We start from the raw sequence: 19,859 nt of genomic DNA, 5'->3' as shown, positions 1-19,859 counted from the left end.
TCAATTTGCTAACGATTTTGTCATTTATACGTCAAATAAAAATATTCGTAAGGCTCAAATAGACCTACAAGTAGCGATAGATAAATTTATTGTACAAATTAATATGATAGGGCTTGATGTTTCCCCTAACAAAAGTAAAATATGTTTGTTCTCTAAAGGAAGAAGAGCAAATGAAATAAGTTTAAAAGTAGATAATTACATTTTAGAATGTGTTGAAAATGTGAAATATTTAGGGCTGTAGTTGGATCGGTCATTACGTTGGAGCAAGCATATACATGAGATTGTCAATAAAGTTTTAAAAATTCTGAATGCTTTTAAAGTTTTGGCTGGACCAGATTGGGGTGTGCACCCAAAACACTTAAGACGCTTGTATACTTCGTTAATTCGTAGTAGAATTGATTATGCCAGCTTTCTATATGCCAATGCAGCCCAGAATAAACTAAAAAAACTAGATGTATTGCAAAATCAAGCTATGCGAATTATAGGTGGATTTATAAAGTCGACTCCTGTGCACGTCATGGAGAGTGAACTCTGTTTACAACCCTTATTTGTTCGTAGACGTTTTTTGGCTGGGAAGTTTTGGCTTAAATCTAAATCTATCAAAAATAATAAAGTTATTGATTTACTTAATAAAATGGTTAATTCGAATTCAAATCAAAGTTATTGGTCTAATAAACGAAAACCTGCACTAATTGTCACCCATACAGAATTACAGTCCATTTCCATTCAATATACTTATCAATTAGAAATGTTTTCTTTAGAAACGTGGGTTAGTAACATAGATGTGAAGAAATTTATCAAATGTAATATTCCTACATTAAAAAAATCAAAAAATAAATACGACCTAACCGAAATTAGAGAACTAGTTTATCACTTTATTAATAATGTTTATATTAACCATTACCAAATATTTACAGATGGCTCAAAAGAATTAATTAATTCTGGAGCGGCTTTTTATGATGTACAAACAGATAATTCTATGAAATTTCAGTTAAGTAATAATCACTGTATTATGTTTGTAGAACTGTTAGCAATTTCTGAGGCATTGGCATATATTGATTCCATTGATTTCCAAAATTTTGTAATATTTACAGATTCTAAAAGTGCTCTTCAGCACCTAATAAAATGTACCTCAGCTTATAGAGGTATATCGATAGCATACACAATTTTAGATCAATTGAATAAATTTAACAAGGCATCTAAATCTGTTTGTATTCAATGGATACCATCTCATGTTGGAATAACTGGCAATGAGATGGTAGATAATTTTGCGAAGCAAGCTTGTATGGAGGGTGTTAAGATTTCGTTGGACTCATATTTCTCTGATGTAATTTGGAAAGTAAAAGAAAAATGTTCATTTTTATGGAAAGAGTACTTTGATGAACGTTCAAAAGAAAAAGGTATATGGTACAGAACGATGCAACCTCAGCCCTTAAATATACCGTGGATTGATAATTGTGATTTGAGTCGCCGTGATCTTATTGTTGCTTTAAGACTCCGTTCCGGCCACCTTCCAATAAACTGTTTTGCTTTCTTAATGAAGAAAGTGAATTCCCCAAATTGCACCGAATGCGGTGTAATCGAAGATATTTACCATATTCTATTGGAATGCGGCCGGAGCGAGTCCCTAAGACAGGATATTAATGTTGATTTGGGCATTACTTTAACTATTGCGCACTGTATAAGCTTTTTAGCATTTCCTACATCATATGAAGCAAAAAAATTGTATAAATTAGTTATTAATATTCTAAAATTAAGAAAATAAATTTGTGTAAACTGCTTACAGTACAGAGCGATATAGACAGATTGATGACTAAGCTCTATAATAAAAATAAAAAAAAAATCATAAGAAACATTATGAAAAAAAAAACTTTATAATTATATAAAAATAATTTCGCCTTCATCCTAAACTATACTAATCAAATAAATAAGAAAAATATACATATATAAATCTTACACCAGAAGACGCAGAGCGGTTTTGGACTTTAAAGTTTCACTTGCTTAAGACTATTGAAGTGACCAGAGCAAATTTAATGTTCTTGTTAGTAGATAAGCTATAATATTGATAATCATTGACAAATAACATTAACGTAGTTAAAAATAGCGTCTATTTAATTATTGGGATCAGATAAAAGTTAAATGTATTCCAAGTCACTTTATATACTTTGGAATTTGGAAGAAAAAAAAACCATTACAACTCTATTCAAAAGCTAAATGTGCGCGACAATATGACTCAATAGGAATTAAAATGTATGAATCGGTTCTCAGCTCAAGTCACGAATTCTCTGACATTAAATAGAATTGACTTGGCTTAAGTCCTTTTGTGTTGACGAACTAAATGAATTTCAAAAGCGGTAGCATAATCGTCAGATAATATTGGGGACGGGGCGTTCTCAAAGAGGCCAGCATAAGACTATTAAGTATGTATTAACATTTGAAATAAATTTTGAATTAAGTGTCTTAGCTCTTGTGACGTAAGGCGCGTGAATATTTCTTTTCGATGGTAATAATATGTTACTAAAGTTAAAATGTAATTTGTTATGTAATACAAAATAACTGGGTAAAATATAAATATATTCTAGATATTAACAATTTTAACAGAGTATAGGTTGGTACATATAACCCGTATAAAACATAACCCTAGTTCTAAGTGAGTTCATTTACATTTTATCCTGAAATTGCTGTACGTTGAATTCATGACACCTTCATTAGGGATTGCTTGCACTTTATAATTATTAACAATATCACAATGAACGGTTCCTATGCCTATTTATTTGATATTAATTCAACAAATTAAATTTATGTAAATTTACTTAGTGCAAGCCCGTCTGAGTAGGTACCATCCATTAATCAGATATTCTACCACAAAACAACAATACTTAGTATGGTTGTATTCCAGTCTAAAGGGTGAGTAAGCCAGTGTAACAGACACAAGGGAAATAACATCTTAGCTCCCAAGGTGGTGTACATTTACAATGTAAAGAGTGTTTAATATATCTTATTAAGCTAATGTCTCTGGTGCTATACTGATGGTGAACATATACTATGAGACGGCTATATACCATTTGCCCATCCGTCTACCGATACTATAAAAAAATCTCTTTAAATATTTCATAATTAAGATAGATTATTCAAAAGCCAACATTTCTTGTCAGACGCCTTTTAAGATTACGATTGAGAATTCTATTTACATCCGTCGTTAACTTTTTTGATTGAATATCAAATATTTGTCTTCATCCTTGCTGCATGTAAATTATATAAACTGGATTTAAATGTCAAATTTATATACAAGTTCGATCTGACTCTCAATATAAAATATGTTTTAACGCTTGGTTTAGCTTTAAGAAGGGTAATTTATCAACTATTTTTTTTCATGTGATAACATATACATTTACATATATATAATGTTGTTCATATTCTAGGAGATTACAATTTTGTACAGTAGCTATTTTGAATTTTGATTTGCATTTATTTTAATAAACTTTATGTTATTGTAGCCGCTTTAATAAAATTATATTAAAATATAGTTGTGATAAAAAAACATATATAAGTGTATTAGCTAATGTATTTATACGATCAAGGTAAATGTGTATGCATTTACAGTTGAGAGTCACATATAGTGGTGTACGTATATGGTATTATTGAGACTGTCCCGTTTCAGCTGCGAGTTTTAGTATTAAACACTTTAGAGATATTTTTTACAGTTTTGCCTGTGTAAAGCAGTCCCTATCGGTTCCTAAACATTACGGGTTATTAGATATAATTTTATTATAACTTATTGGTGACACAGTAAAAATATTCTCATACTTAAAAAAAGCTAGCGAGGCAGTTTTAAGCTCGCAAGTAACCAATGGCAAAAGACCTTAATTAATGGCAAATATGTTTGGAGGCTCTAAACTAATGTTACTAAAGTAGAAGAGTTGTTACTTTTTATGTATTGTTTAAAATGATAGGAAGTATGTTAATCATGTTTGACATGATATTCATTCCTTGTTAATATAAAAAAAACTATTCATTTTTTTTATCTTGGGAAATACATTTTATTCGTCCAAATTAAAAATAATTTAAGTTAATTAAATAGTAATTGGAATACGGAAAGGAGACTTTATTTTGAATTTACGTTAAAGGATTGTAATCGTAATTTTTTAATTAAAAATGAAGTAAGACTTGGTGACTTGGTGGTAGGGCCACATGCAGAGCTGTCTGGTTTATGTCCTACTCATTGATTATACTACCCCCAAAAAGCAATAATTTATATGCCTGTGTTCCGGTTTAAGAGGTGAGTGAGCTAGTACAATCATAAGGGACATAAAATATTTCTATTTCCCATGGTAGCGGAGTATATAGAATGATGCTTGTTGTTTACGCTGCAATATACCATTTCAATATGTAATTTACCACTAGGGTCTTGGATCAATAGTGGAAAAAGTATTACTTTTATAAATCATACAGCACCCAGCCTTATCGCCTTCACTGTTGACAGGTCGGCTGGTTCATGTATCGCCCAACGCGATCCTTTGCGATTCAACGGGAAAATGCTGCTAACATTATTAAATTTGTTATGATTCGTACAGTAGTTATTGTTAATATTATTTTTTATACAAGTGCTTATTAGAGTCTTCAATTTAAACAATACTTATGTAAAAATAGTGACATATTTATAACACATTATCAATTGTAGTTCTCTCAACAAGGTTAAGAAATAACAATGAAGGCGTTGTTTATCTAGGAACACATAAAAATAACATTAAAACGCGCAACATTAGGTGCAGAATAGATTATTATCTTTAATCTTTGCATCGGTTAGAATGCCAGTTTGTTTTAAATTGCGTTGTAATACGTTTCTTTCTTCCTTCATTAGCGCTGAATCGTAATAATCCGTAATAGTCGTGATATTTGTTTCGAAACTTTTCTCACATTGAAAACGATGGTTATAAAAGATTTACTGCATATTTAATGCATTATAATTAATTATTTTAATACACTTGCAAGCGGATTTTTATCTCTAATGATGTCATTTCGGTTGTGTGAATCAACATTATAAATTGCATTGCCAACTGCGTCCTAATTTGGTGTGGCAAAACGCAAATATTGATATCTTAATTAGTTATTATTAATAACAGAAAAGAGCTGGAGCTCTGAAGTAGCCTCCATATCATACATAAGTAGAAGTAGTAATGATTCGTTTAATAGTAGTAGTTGGCAGTATGATTATAACAAGTCGATATCTATACCGGTTGTGAACATTTTTAATAATATAACGAAATCAAAATATACCTACCTTATTATTGTTAAGGTCAAATATTCATTATAGAAAAATATACCTACCTTATTCGAGTAGTGTTTTACAAACACTTTTGAATAGTCATTTTACATAATTGTATTAAACGTAAAGCTACTACCGGTTCGGAATGAAGATTCAACCGAGAAAAGTCGGCAAATCATTTGTTACTTGTGTCAACATTTAAGATACAAGGTTATGTAAGTTAATTACAATCAAATTTATATTTTATATCCTGCCTTTGAGCCGAGATGGCCCAGTGGCTAGAACGCGTGCATCTTAACCGATGATTTCGGGTTCAAACCCAGGCAGGCACCACTGAAATTTCATGTGCTTAATTTGTGTTTATAATTCATCTCGTGCTCGGCGGTGAAGGAAAACATCGTGAGGAAACCTGCATGTGTCTAATTTCAACGTAAATTCTGCCACATGTGTATTCCGCCAACCCGCATTGGAGCAGCGTGGTGGAATATGCTCCAAACCTTCTCCTCAAAGGGAGAGGAGGCCTTTATCCCAGCAGTGGGACATTTACGGGCTGCTAAAAAAAAAAAATGCCTTTAAGTCGAGAAGTATTATGTCCACGCTTTTAAATCAGCTATAGCGCAAAGGTACTTAAAGGTACAAAGGTACTATTTAAATTTGAAAAAAGAATTCATTCAGACACACTGTAAGTTTTAGATGTAGATAGATCAAAAATTTACTTGTGTTGTAAATTCAAATTTCATGACATTAAAGCCTTACCTAATAAGAAATTGGTATTATTTTTAAATATTTTGTTGAAGTGTACATATAGAATTTTCAAGAAACAGAGTGAAGCTTATACAAAGGTGACGTCAGAGACGTGTGAAGCGAACCGGGAATTGAACCAGTCCGGCGGGTGACCAGTACAGGTGTACGGCGCGTGCGCATGAGCTGCAGACTCCTCTCGAATATGTACTTGTTTCATTAAACTCGAATTATTTATTTGGTATGAGGAATGTCCATTTTTTATAAATTCTTTTTTTACAATGCATTCAACTGCCAGTTGAAAATGCACGCGAACTTTTCCAATTGAAACTTGTCTCCTGCCACAGATGGCTTCAAGGAATAAAAATAAAAACAAAAAGATAAGGTCTTGTCAATTACATTCGTCACCAGCTGTGTCAATTCCATCGACCCATAAATTTGGATTTAATATTCATAGAACGAAACTTTAAAGTTAATTATATAATACTTGAATTAAAATAAAACAGAAACTAGATTCGATCTACCAGTAATGTTAAATTTTCTCACGATCGTAAACACCTTAAAGTGAACCTTGAAATCTTGAGTTACCTAACCTTAAGGTTAAGAAACGTAATAGTTATCGAAATAAAATCAACCAGTCTCTATATTATTAGCCATTGTTTAAGTCCAATTGTTAAGGTCAGATATTCATTATAGACAAAACAATTAAGAGTTTTCAACCAAAAGGTGTTATCCTTCGGCTCGATTCTAGTTTAGATGTTAATCAGAACCGTAGTAATATATATTTGATTTAGTTACTTGATTATATAAGTTACAAGTACATGATTTTCACTCTTATCGCGTCTATAGTCTAAATTGAACGCGGGTAAAACTGCACAGCAACTAATAATATTAGGTATATATACTAAAACGCTCTGCATCTTCTGTAGATTAAGAATTTATTATCATAGCTTAATTTTAATTAACTAACTAGATAAGGTTAAGTGAGATATAAGATACATCTTCTTCTCTATAACTTGATATATAAACATATTTGCCTACATTTAATTCAATTCTAATTGAGTCACATGGATTATTGATAATTTTTGTTGCTCGTAAAATAATAGGAGTATAAAAAGTTGTTATAATCTATACTAATACTGTAAATGAGAAAGTAGCTGTCTGTCTGTTGCTCTTTCAAGGCCAAACCATTGAACCGATTTTGATGAAATTTGGTGTGAAGCAAGCTTGAACTGCAAGGACGGCTACTTTTTTATGCCTTAGTACCTTACGATCAGTGTGAGCGAAACCGCGGACGACAACTAGTTATAAATAAATATATAATATGTGCCTGTAGCTTTATAGCTAGGATTTCTGTAATTTAAGATTACTGTCAACTTACAAAATGTTATAAGTTCTAGTATTTCTATGCCAGGCGTTCCGTGTACTTAAATAACAATACATTTTTACTTATTCTTTCGATATTTTAATATTTTTTTAGAATGCTGTCAAGAAAATGCTGTAATGAAAAAGAAGTGATCGTCCAACCTTCGCTCATAGACATTGAGACTGCAAGAAATATAAAGAGCTCCTTATACCGTCAATATACCTACCATTTCGTTTTATACTTACCAAAACAAAACTGAGTATATATTCAAACATTTGGCGGTAGAGTTATTGAAGAGTGAGAGGTACCGACACAGAGGGACACACCTAGTGATGTGCTTCTTTGATCACATAAATTTATAGGGAATGATTAAACTTGTTGGTTGCTAAACGACCCCACACACAGCAGTGAGCGATAGGTTGTCGCCCCGTCTCGTTATTTACAATTGTAGAATATGAAGTAGTTCCGACTCTTAATTAGAAATGCAGAACTAAGAAGCTCCGATTTATATCTATACATATAATAACATTGGAGTGTCTGTTTGTAATATTAAAATAACCGCTTTTTATGTATACACGGTACGTAAACCAAGATAACATTTTTTCAAATTTTTGTCTGTCTATTCCGACTAATCTGGGGAACGGCTGGATCGATTTTGACGGGACTTTCACTGGCAGATAGCTGATGTAATATATTTATTTTTTATGGCATTGGTTGGCGGACGAGCATATGGGCCACCTGATGGTAAGTGGTCACCACCGCCCACAGACAAAAGCGCTGTTAGAAATATTTACCATTTCTTACATCACCTATGCGCCACCAACCTCGGGAACTAAGATGTTATGTCCCTTGTGCCTGTAATTACACTGGCTCACTCACCCTTCCAACCGGAACACAACAATACAGAGTACTGTTATGTGGCGGTAGAATATCTGATGAGTGGGTGGTACCTACCCAGACGGGCTTGCACAAGGCCCTACCACCAAGTGAATTTAGGATACAACAATAACTTTTTTGGTAAATTCAAACGCGCACGAAGTCGCAGGCACAGCTAGTATGAAATACGTTTGCAAAATACGTGTACAATATATTAATTTTCAGTTTACTATAAAACAATATACATATATATTTAAATAAAATTAATAATATAATACACAGGCACTGCAGTTAGTTGGTATGACTTAGGTAACGATTTCAATTCACGGACTGTTCAAATAACATATAAGTCGTTTTTATGGTCAGATAGTGCCTTGTGTAACTGGCTCGTATTGTGCACAATAAGACCAAAATATTGATTTCCAGAGAGGGCTGCGAGTGTGAATCATTAATTTATTTTAGTTTGTCTATCACCTAACTAAATACATTAATCATCAACCATAAACATATTACTGATGACTACGCTGTTCATCCATTAAAGGAAAGAAGATTATATTATACCGAACGTTTTTTTATTTTAGTTTCCTGCCAAACCAAAATATCATAAAATACGTCTATGGAAATATAATCGTGGACACACCTAAATGATACAGGAAATTGTAATAGAAATTAAACTGCTAAATTCTCTAGTGAAATTGAGTTAATCGCCTTAAAGCTTCACCTACTTAATAAAAATATAATGACAAACCTTATTAACTTATAACACATCATTGAATTTTATATCGAGCAATATATTATATCGGCTACTACTTCGAACATTGTTTGACGAAATGTTTTATTCGGACAGCGACAAATTTCACCAACAACTCACGTCTTTCTATTCAAACGTTGGTGCCAATGACCGCACCTCATTCAGAATATAAAGGGAATACTTATGCAATCAAAATAAACTTCAATACTATTTATAAGCCTTGTCCTGCTAATAAAGCAAAGCAAGAAATATCTTACAGTGGAGTAGTTCGTTCGCTTTGGATTTATGTTAGTTTTGTTTGCTTAAAAAACGAGGTAGAGTAGATAGGATTAAAAAAAAACATTAACGTTAAACAATATTAATAAGTTTAATATTAGAATTGACTTTGATTTCATAATTTTTCCAAAACCGTTTTGTTTCCACTTAAAAGTTTTTTTATTTCTTTCTAAAAGTGTTATTAACATAAATAATAAGTATTTTTTTTTTTTTTTTTTTATGTCATAAGGTGGCAAACGAGCAGGAGGCTCACCTGATGGAAAGTGACTACCACCGCCCATGGACATCTGCAACACCGGGGGGCTTGCAGGTGCGTTGCCGGCCTTTCAGGAAAGAGTACGCTCTTTTCTTGAAGGTTCCCAAGTCGTATCGGTTCGGAAAAACCGCCGGCGAAAGCTGGTTCCACAGAGTGGTTGTGCGAGGCAGAAAATGTCTTAAAAATCGCGCTGTTGTGGATTTTCGGACATCTAGGTGGTGCGGGTGATATTTGGAATTTTGACGAGATGTCCGAAGGTGAAATTCAGCAGCCGGGATTAATTCGAACAATTCCTCGGAACATTCCCCGTGATAAATTCTGTAGAAGATGCAGAGCGATCCAACATCTCTACGCAAAGCCAAAGGATCAAGCAGATCGGAAAGGGCTTGATCGTCGATAATTCGAGCCGCTCTACGTTGGATACGGTCAAATGGAAGGAGCTGGTACTGGGGAGCACCCGCCCAGAGGTGAGAGCAGTATTCCATGTGAGGCCGAATTTGCGCCTTGTATAGTCTTAGACGATGGGCCGACGTGAAATACTGTCTTGCCTTGCTGAGCACACCAAGCTTTTTTGATGCCAATTTGGCTTTGCCTTCCAATTGACCGCGGAACTGAACGAGACTCGAAACATCAACGCCAAGTATTCCGATACTAGCTGTAGCGGCTAACGGAATGTTCTCGAATCGTGGAGATACGACAAATGGTGTTTTTTTAGCAGTTAACGCGCAAACTTGCGTCTTTTTGGGGTTGAAGTGAACTAGGTTTAGCCGACCCCAGTTCGAGACTTTGTTTAACGAAGACTCGATTTCAGATACAAGTTTGTTCCGGTTTTCTTCGACGTTTTCCCGAGAAATATTAGCACGGCCGGTGTATGAGGTGTCTACGGTGCTGTCGTCTGCATAGCAATGAATGTTACTGATTTGCAACAAGTCATTGATATGCAGAAGAAACAGAGTGGGTGATAGAACGCAGCCTTGTGGAACACCAGCATTGACGAATTTTAAGTCAGAGCATACACCGTCGACAACGACCTTGATGCTCCGATCTGCCAAAAAACTGGTAATCCAATTGCATAATTTCCCGGGAAGCCCATAGGAAGGAAGCTTCGAAAGAAGCGCTTTGTGCCACACGCGATCGAAGGCCTTCGCTATGTCCAGACTGGCTGCTAATGCCTCCCCTTTGCTCTCAACTGCTTCCGCCCATCTATGAGTAAGGTAAACTAGAAGATCACCGGCTGAGCGACCCCGACGGAAACCGTACTGGCGGTCGCTAATCAGCTGGTACTCCTCTAGGTACCGCAGGAGCTGGCAGTTTATAATGGACTCCATTACCTTGGAGAACAAGGAGGTGATGGCTATAGGCCTATAATTGGACGGGTCTGAGCGGTTGCCCTTTTTAGGGATCGGATGCACCAAAGCAGTCTTCCAGGAGTTCGGGACGACGCCGAATGCATAGGATTGCCGGAAAAGACGCGTTAAGACCGGCGCCAACTCGGGAGCACAAGTCCGTAGCACGATTGGAGGGATGCCATCGGGTCCACTCGACTTATGAATATCCAAGGAAAGAAGTGCTTTACGAACTGCACTTTGCCGGAATTTAACCTCCGGCATCGTGGTATCACACCGCGGGATTGTTGGTGGTGACTTTCCTCGGTCATCCAGAGTCGAGTTCGCTGCGAAGAGAGAGCCTAAAAGATCAGCCTTCTCCTTCGCTGTATGGGCCAATGACTCACCGTCCTTGTGCAGAGATGGTAAGGAAGGCTGACAGAAATTCCCTAAGACAGCCTTGGCGAGAGACCAGAACGCACGTGTTCCTGAAGGGAGGCGCACCAGTCTCTCGCCAATTCTGCCAATGTACTCCGTCTTCGCCTTAGCAATCACGTTTTTGAAGGACCTAGAGGCAGAGTTATATTCCTTTCTGATTGCGCTGGTATTTACATCACGAGACGCTGATGCGTTAGCCCAGTCTTGGTAGCGTTCCCATTTTCTGCGTGAAGCCGTTTTGCAGAAACGACCAAACCAGGGCTGGGACTTGCCACCGATGGGGACCGCAGAATACGGAATGAATAGTTCCATACCCTGCAGTACCACATCGGCAGCAGAGTCAGCAACAACACTCGGATCATCCGGCGAGAAACAAACCTGCCCCCATGGGTAGGATGCAAAGAAGGACCGCATCCCATCCCAATCTGCTGACCTGTAGTGCCACACTCGGCGGCAGCCCACGAAACGAGGTCGTGAGTAACGCGCAACCGGCACTGTACTTCGGACGAGACAGTGGTCCGACGAGCCCAGAGGGGGTTCGACGATAACCTGGTAGCCATCCGGATGGGAAGTCAGCAGAAGGTCCAACAGGGAAGGTGTATGATCCTCCACGTCTGGTATTCGCGTTGGCGAGGGGACTAGTTGTGTCAAATCATATGCTAAAGCGAAGTCGAGAACAGATCTACCCGCATGATCGGTAGTGCGCGATCCAAGCCATTCGGCATGGTGGGCATTAAAATCGCCAAGAATAACGATCTCTGCGGATGGGATCTGCTGCAGTACGGAATCTGTAGCCATTTGGACGTGCTCAACCAGTCGGTCGGTTTCGGCATTACCGCTATGGGACCTATAAAGGCAAGCGTAGATTCGCGGATGGTCGTCACAATCTACACGCAGCCAGATAATTGATAGGTCCTGTCCTTCAAGGCTGCCGAGGCGTCGAGAGCAGATATCATCTCTGACGTAAACGCACACCCCAGCTCGTGGTACAAAGGAATGTTCCAATTTATACCCGGGGTAGGAAAGAAAAGTCGTATCGGCAGGAGAAGATATCTGAGTCTCGGTAAGAAAGAGCAAGGCCGGCTTCGCCGTCTCAAGGTGAAAGTGGACGGCGTTCAAGTTCGAGTTGAGTCCCCTTATGTTGCAGAAGTCCACAGTGAGGGTGGTAGGGGTTGCCTTATGATGCCTGCTCCGCTTGCCCCGAACAGTGGCGAGCGCAAAATTGCCCCCCCCAGAATTCGGAGGGCAGCCTGGGCATCCCTGCTCAGGTGGTGTATGTCCTGAGCATGGATGCCCAGAGAGGGATTCTCCACCGCAGTCGCTGATGGTACCCTCCTGGGGTAATGTAACCAAATTCTGCACAACCATCATGTTTAAGGGGGGGGGGGGGGGGGGGGGTATCGGGTAGTAGGTATGTAAACACTGCCTTGACCTTATCAGAAACCTTACCGAGGCGTAATCTTATCTCAACTTGAATCAATAATCCCCTTGTATTTTAATCGGAAACTATCGGGTAAATATTACTTACATCTCTATTGGAATATGTAATATATTTGTAAACATCATACATAACGTTATTCAACTAATATAATATTTGAAACTAAAATAAAATGAAATTCGGACGTAAACAATTTGAATCTTTTACACGGCACCGAATTAATTTAACCACGTACAAAATCATTATAGTCTAATTATATACCGTAATCTCAATTCCATGTTCGTATTGTTTCCCACACAAATTGGCCGCCATTAAACCAAATACCGCCGCAATAATGCTCCGTTGGTTTTATTATGTTGTTATTTGTCATCACTCGCAGAGTACATTTTTCTATTATTCTAACTGTAATGTAATAGGTTCCCCATAGAAAATAACATTCCATTGCTATTGCGATCATTCGTTATTATAGTTTGATAGGGTTACGAGATTGACTGTAATCGGCATAAGTCAACGGTCGGTTACCTTATGTACATATAATACTGTTTATAACCCGCAACTTTTCTCTCGTTTAAAGATTTGGTCAAGTGTTAGGCATTAAAAAGCTGTCTTTGTCCAAAACGTCCTTGAGGTTAAAGCTTGCTTCATAACAAATTTTGACAAATTCGGTTCAATGGTTTGGTTTGATGAAAAGTAAACGCGTACCACAGCTGAGCGAGTGTTAATCTACTGTTATAAAAATATTAGGTGAAAAATGACGCACAATTTTAAATTTACTGAAAGACAAGAGTTTACGATGTTTTAAAAGCTTGAGGATATTTGAAATGCTTTAATCGCTTGAACATAAAAAAAAAACTCGTGAACTGAAGTTTACAACGATGGTGATATATATAAGTAAAAATAAAAGATTACTTTATAAAATATTAAAATACCTTTGAATCTTATACACATAACATTTTTAACAGAAAATCTTTTTCATTTGAGTGCGATGGGGGAGCGTGCTTTATGCTTAAATTCTTGTGCACAACACACTACAATGCTAACTCAAAAGTTAAAATTTGAAATGTTTTTCAAAGCCATTTAATATAAAGCCCTCTTGATATAAATTTAAAGATTTGAATTCTAAATAGAATTTCATTGCAAAACGTTCCCCTTTTGGAAGTTTTAAATTCCGTTCTCAAAAAATTTATAAAAGTTGTATTGTTCACTTTTTCGTGCATTTTCTATTATTTTTATAACGGTTTAATTATTTTAAAAAAATATGTTAATTATTTTTATTTGTAGACATTGTAGCGAGAGTAGTAGTTTTATTATAGGTTAAGCAATAATATCCGTAATGTAAATTTAATGTATTCTTATTGTACTAATTACTTTGTGTAAAAAAAAAGACTATTATAATATATATAATAAATATAAATATTGGACAACATCACATACATTACTCTGATCCCAATGTAAGTAGCTAAAGCACTTGTGTTATGGAAATCAGAAGTAACGACGGTACCACAAACACCCAGACCCAAGACAACATAGAAAACTAATGAACTTTTTCTACAACGACTCGGCCGGGAATCGAACCCGGAACCTCAGAGTGGCGTACCCATGAAAACCGGTGTACACACTACTCGACCACGGAGGTCGTCAACTTATTAAATTTAGATAGGACCAAGTATACCCAGAAAATATATATTTTTGGAAATCGGTTAATAAACGATGCAGTTCTAAGATAACAAACATAGAAAAAATACACAACCGACAATAACTACTTCCTTTTTTGAAGTATGTTAACGAACATATGTATAACTTCCTCCTATTAAAGTCAAATATAAATAAGTATAATTTACAGGTTACACTTATGATAATGACATCATAATCAGCTGCCCATCATCTAAATTGAAAATCAACTCTCATACTTTTTTGCTAATTAAATAACAGTAAGATAAGATCAGATTGCTCAAGTTAGAAACGACATTCACATAAATAAAGCTTAATCCGTTATGTCATACAAGATGCGCTTCTTAATGTAATAATTTGTACGAGATATATATAAAAACCATGTCTTGCCAGCGGTGTATCTTCCATATGAAACATATTCAAGCTACTACAAGAAACAAGCTAAGAACAAGTGTTACAACATTGATTGGAGAGGTTCTGTACAGGAAGGGAATAGCCATTTGAAAGTATAAACAGATCATCAAATGATATTACTGGTCGCGTCTTATGTTTCTTAAGAGGAACTCAATCGAACATAATTTTCAATAATACTTGACTTCTGAGATTTTAAAAACAAAAACGGATCAGTTTTCTAAATATTATATCTACTAGGTATTCCTTGTATATTCCACTATATATTTTTTTATATGTAGGAGAATTTCCCAGATGCACCTGCGAATAGACTTCTTGAGAAAAATCCAGAAACCTGAAACGTAACTGCATGTGGGAAAGGGAAGTTATAAAAACTATGAATTAGCAACTTGGTCAATTAGCACGGAATAGATTAGAGACAGCAGACGACGGGACATTCTTTTCCATATCAGTGTAACAGTTACAAAGAATGTTCATTCACAAGTAGGAGCGGCGACAGGGAAAAAACTATCTGCTTACACGATAAAATCGTCCTTATATACTTTTATGCATTTCATGTCCATACATTAACTCATTACTCAACAAAAGCTCTCATCTCACTTTTAATGACAATGTTTTAACTTAGAGATCCTTTTATTAGAAATTCCTTTATTGATGATGATGACGAAGGGTTTATTTAATGCATTGTTTATAGTTGTCTGTACGATTACGACTACGAACTGCCACTATCGGCCCGTACACGATTACCGCTAATTGCAGCCTAAGTGATTGTGTTAAAGACAAAACATTTCCTGTTATTTATAATTTAAATATTAATGTTTTTTTGTAAAATAAGGTACTATTATTGGTCACAATGTATATGATGTCATCTCGTCGACAGGTAAAGTTCCTGAAGCCGCAACAAAACATCATAAAATACACGCCGTATTGACCCTGTAACTTTCTCGGCGAACACGTAAAGCACTAATGTTTATACGGTCGGCCACGGTCACTCGTAATTCTTTTTTAACAATGAGTGTACAACACACGTTCAATTGTTACGGAATATAAATATTGTCACGACATGGTCATTTTTAAAAATTTATGTAAATGTTTTACAGAACTGATATATGCATATACTAAAATATCGTATAAACTCCAAACCATGATATATACACTAACATAATTATGTATAACGTGGTTACTTTTTAAATGAGTTGATCAATTATGAAATTATAAACACCACGAAAAGGCGATTGTAACATTATAGTAAATGTATCAAATGTGTTGTTGACATACAGATAGAAAAAAAAATACATTTCTTTCGTAAACACTGCTACAAAGAAGGAATATTATAGCTTTAAATTATAACCCTTTGTTTCTCGTACCCCGGTAGAATGGTCTTTTAATAAAACTTGCAAGACTTTATACGTTTTTAATATGAGTAAAGTATATCTTTACGTAAAATCATGTGTAAAAAAAAATTATGAATACAATAAAATATAAAAATATCGTAAAAAGCCATTCAAAACCAGATTTAGTCAAACGAGTTATTTTACTGCATATTTAAAACGAACGTAGACAACAGAGATACCTCGCAAAATATAATGTCTATTATTTTTATTTTTTCACACAGAAATAAAAAGAATTAAATTACCATTTACCCATGTACATACTCGATGAAATTCCATACGTTAAATATTTACACTTTGTGTATCTCGCTACCGTTAAACACATACTTATGTACTCGTTTGTAAATGAGGAACTTAATAACACATGCAAGAAAATAGTTTTGTATTCACTTATCTGGTCCAAAATCTATCGGATTTGCATGTGAGCTAACAATCGCTCTCTATCTACACCAGGTAATTAGAAACTTACGAATGGGTAACGGTATGCAATCTGTAGATCAAGATCGCCTACAAAATCTTCATTTCCATCGTTTAACATCTGTACACTCAATAGTATTTATTTTATTTTGTAAGTAACTTTTTTTAATCCTTTTAATAACATAATAAACTTCTTTGGAAATTTGTACAAAAAAATAGCAAAAGGAATGTGTTTTTCTGCAAAATACCAAGGCTGTACGAGTGTCATACATTTGCACTAACATTTCGCTTCTTTATGGAACAGCCGATATATTCTTGTTACCGCTGGTATGACAATGACTCCTAGTGATTGATGTGTTAGTAATTTCCCCGCACCGTTGTTCGTATCCGATACGAATAAGATTGAAGTTGACCACACGATGGTCAAGTGCACAGCTAAACTATTCAATATGTTCCTAATAGATCACGGTAAGTACAATTTAGTTGGACCACAAAATTTAGGTTTCCTCAAATAATTTTAATAGCCTTAGAAATGTCTTACCGTTTTCTGCAATCGGTAGCGCGTATAGAATGCCACATAGAGCGGCTGTAGCGGACGCTGAATTTTGGTCTGTAGATTCATCTCCACAATCATTAGAATCAGTTTGTGCTGGTTCGAATAGAGTTAAATCCAGACCATCCATGTCACTCCGTGCTGACACGCGATCTTCTTCCACAACTCGATCACAAAAGTGTTCGGGGGAGTCGACCTCCTTGGGACTACGACTGCATACTCCATCACTAAGCGGATCGCAACAACACGTATCCGAAAACGGTTCAAAATCTCTACAATCAAACTCGCATCGTTCGAAACTGTCGCATGTACAGGACGACAAGGCGTCCGAATCTGACGCTTCACATGGAAATAAACTATTTCCCGGCACATCGTTGACAGAGTCCGTTTTAGCCGCCACATAAAAAACGCCCGATGTATAGGGCACTTTTTGAACTTGCAGCGTTACACTTCCTTCTGTTTTGTCGTTAGAATATGCATTATCTCGTTTTGGTATCAGGGTACTCTCCAATTGTGAACGACAATCTTCGTAGCGGGCGAAGCTTGATGTATCGGTGAGATTAGAAGACCGATCAACTGAGTAAGCATCAGCATATAGGTCGCCATTCTCACTCTGCAGAGGCGTTAAACGATAAGGCACATGTGTACGTGTTCCAAGAAATATAGTAGTGTAGGGACAAGTATGAGGTGGCCGAGAGCGATCGGCTCGACGCGGATAACTAGCGGCGAAGGGATCGCGAGGAGGACCCCCTTCGGCGTCTATGTACGCTTCGCTCGTCGACAGAACGTTGTATCGCCAATCCGGCATTGCAAATAAACACCATCACTATATTAGAACACTAATATTGTCTCTGGCTTCACCCAAGAACACATGACACACTTTCAACTATGAAGATGAAAATACCGAATTTCACTACGGTCGACATCCGCACCTGTACAAATATATTATTTAAGAAGAGTTTGCACTTTCATTTAATTACTAAATAAACTGTATGTTTCTGTTATTATTGAATCACATACGCGTATGTCACCTACATATACACTTACGTAATACGTACATGGAAGTATATTTTATTTGTTTTATACTTAGTTTATTTTTCGTCGCAGATTAACAATTTTTGCTTGAAAGAAACTCAAATAATGGTTGGGTTAAAAAAATGGACAATAATTTACTGAAAATGGTGGTAAATCAGTCGTTACTAAATATATATATTTTTTCGCCCACTTCTAATATTGCGATAGTTAACAAAATCGTATAATCCTATTTTAGACTAAACATATATTTCTCCACAAAAATAACTCACTAAGGGAATAAAAGTTCAATGCCTGAGAGTCGTGCTTAGAAAATGCAATTATTTTGTAAGTACTCTGAAATTGTTATAGCGGCTCAATAATAACAGATGCGGGTCCGTGACGGCTACAGTTTGATGTATAGGAAGTATTTATAATGTATTTTAAGTCGCCTATCATTTTATAATATGATAAGCTTGTATTTACAGCGAATGAAAGCCCAAACCAATAATGAGATTAACTTCGTGACGCCCGCTCCGCCGGCGGCGCTGGCTGTTCAAGACAAGAACGCAGCAAGACAAATCTACGCCTATAAATAAAATGTATAATCGTACACAATTGTGAAATAAGTGCCTATAACTAAGTAGGTAGATAATTCTTAATCTATGACTTAAATAGTTTTCGGATTATGTATTCTATGTGTATTCCTTTACACAAACATTTAAACAAAAAATGGATGGTGTTTGCTTGTTTCTTGAATCAATTCACAACTAAAATTATTTTATTACATCAAGATATTTACGTTCATTCTTCAAAAGTATTAGTCGAAGAAACTGAATATTTCATAGGTCATTCTATTTTTTTATTCCCTCTTAGTGATTATATTACAAAATGATATATTATTTACGGATATATTTATAATAGGACGTATTGTAGCGAATTGCATCTATTAACCAACTGCGCTGATATAAAAGTGATTTAACTAAGTGTGAATGCTTAAATAGCTACATCAGCACACAAAACTGCTAACTTCGGTCAATGAACGAAAATAGACAACATTTTCTTGCCCCGCACTCGCCTTTACGCCCTTTATTAATTGAGATAAAACGTATGACATATAAACATAACGTATTGTTGTGAAACAATCTTTGTCAAATAGTGAATCGAAATAAGAGATTAATAAAACTTTTAAATGAACAATTTTTAGATTATAAGAGTTATGGTGAACGTTAATGATAATGATGATTTATTTATCATTTAGGTAACTGGAATCTGAACGTATGCCTGATATACATTGTAATTGCTAAAACATTAAGGTAATGGTATAATCGTATCGGCTATTGTATAAGTTACTTAAGTGCATAAAAGTAAGTACGTACATTCAAAAGAACGATTGCTACAGGTTTTCTCAGTCGAATGCAATTTGAATAGTAATTCCGTGAATACTGTATCGGAAAGTCGGCCTCATAGACATTATGGAAATATTCCCCAGAGATTTGACTCGAAAGTGCCGGAGTGCCTGGAGGCGGGCAGCTTCGTTGCAATGGATAAAGGATTTTAAACTAAGTCCGTTAACCGACACTCGAGCGGTTAATAAAACATAAAAAAAACTTTACTTTATTTTCTATTAACTATATAGACATCGTTTCAGTTATCTATTACGAAATTTAAA

At 35.7% G+C, this 19,859-nt stretch overlaps 1 protein-coding gene across 5 annotated transcripts in view; it reads right to left on the bottom strand.

Annotated features, from left to right (window-relative positions):
* Window positions 1-19,859, bottom strand: part of LOC125069305 (ras GTPase-activating protein raskol) — a 146,286-nt gene that overhangs the window by 99,255 nt on the left and 27,172 nt on the right. Inside the window, exon 2 of one of the 5 annotated variants that reach the window (XM_047678754.1) lies at window positions 17,165-18,108. The exons of 1 other annotated variant lie outside the window; for it this stretch is intronic. In XM_047678754.1, coding sequence (XP_047534710.1) covers window positions 17,165-17,984 — 820 coding nt within the window. In that variant the 5' untranslated portion in view covers window positions 17,985-18,108. Of the gene's footprint in view, window positions 1-17,164; window positions 18,109-19,859 lie in introns of those variants that run through there. 3 more of the 5 variants (XM_047678762.1, XM_047678779.1, XM_047678787.1) reach the window with 3 other exon arrangements.

Source organism: Vanessa atalanta, chromosome 2, assembly GCF_905147765.1.
Source record: "Vanessa atalanta chromosome 2, ilVanAtal1.2, whole genome shotgun sequence".
Lineage (NCBI taxonomy): Eukaryota > Metazoa > Arthropoda > Insecta > Lepidoptera > Nymphalidae > Vanessa > Vanessa atalanta.
Note: the sequence above shows the minus strand (reverse complement) of the source record. Positions and strands in the feature narration are given on the sequence as shown.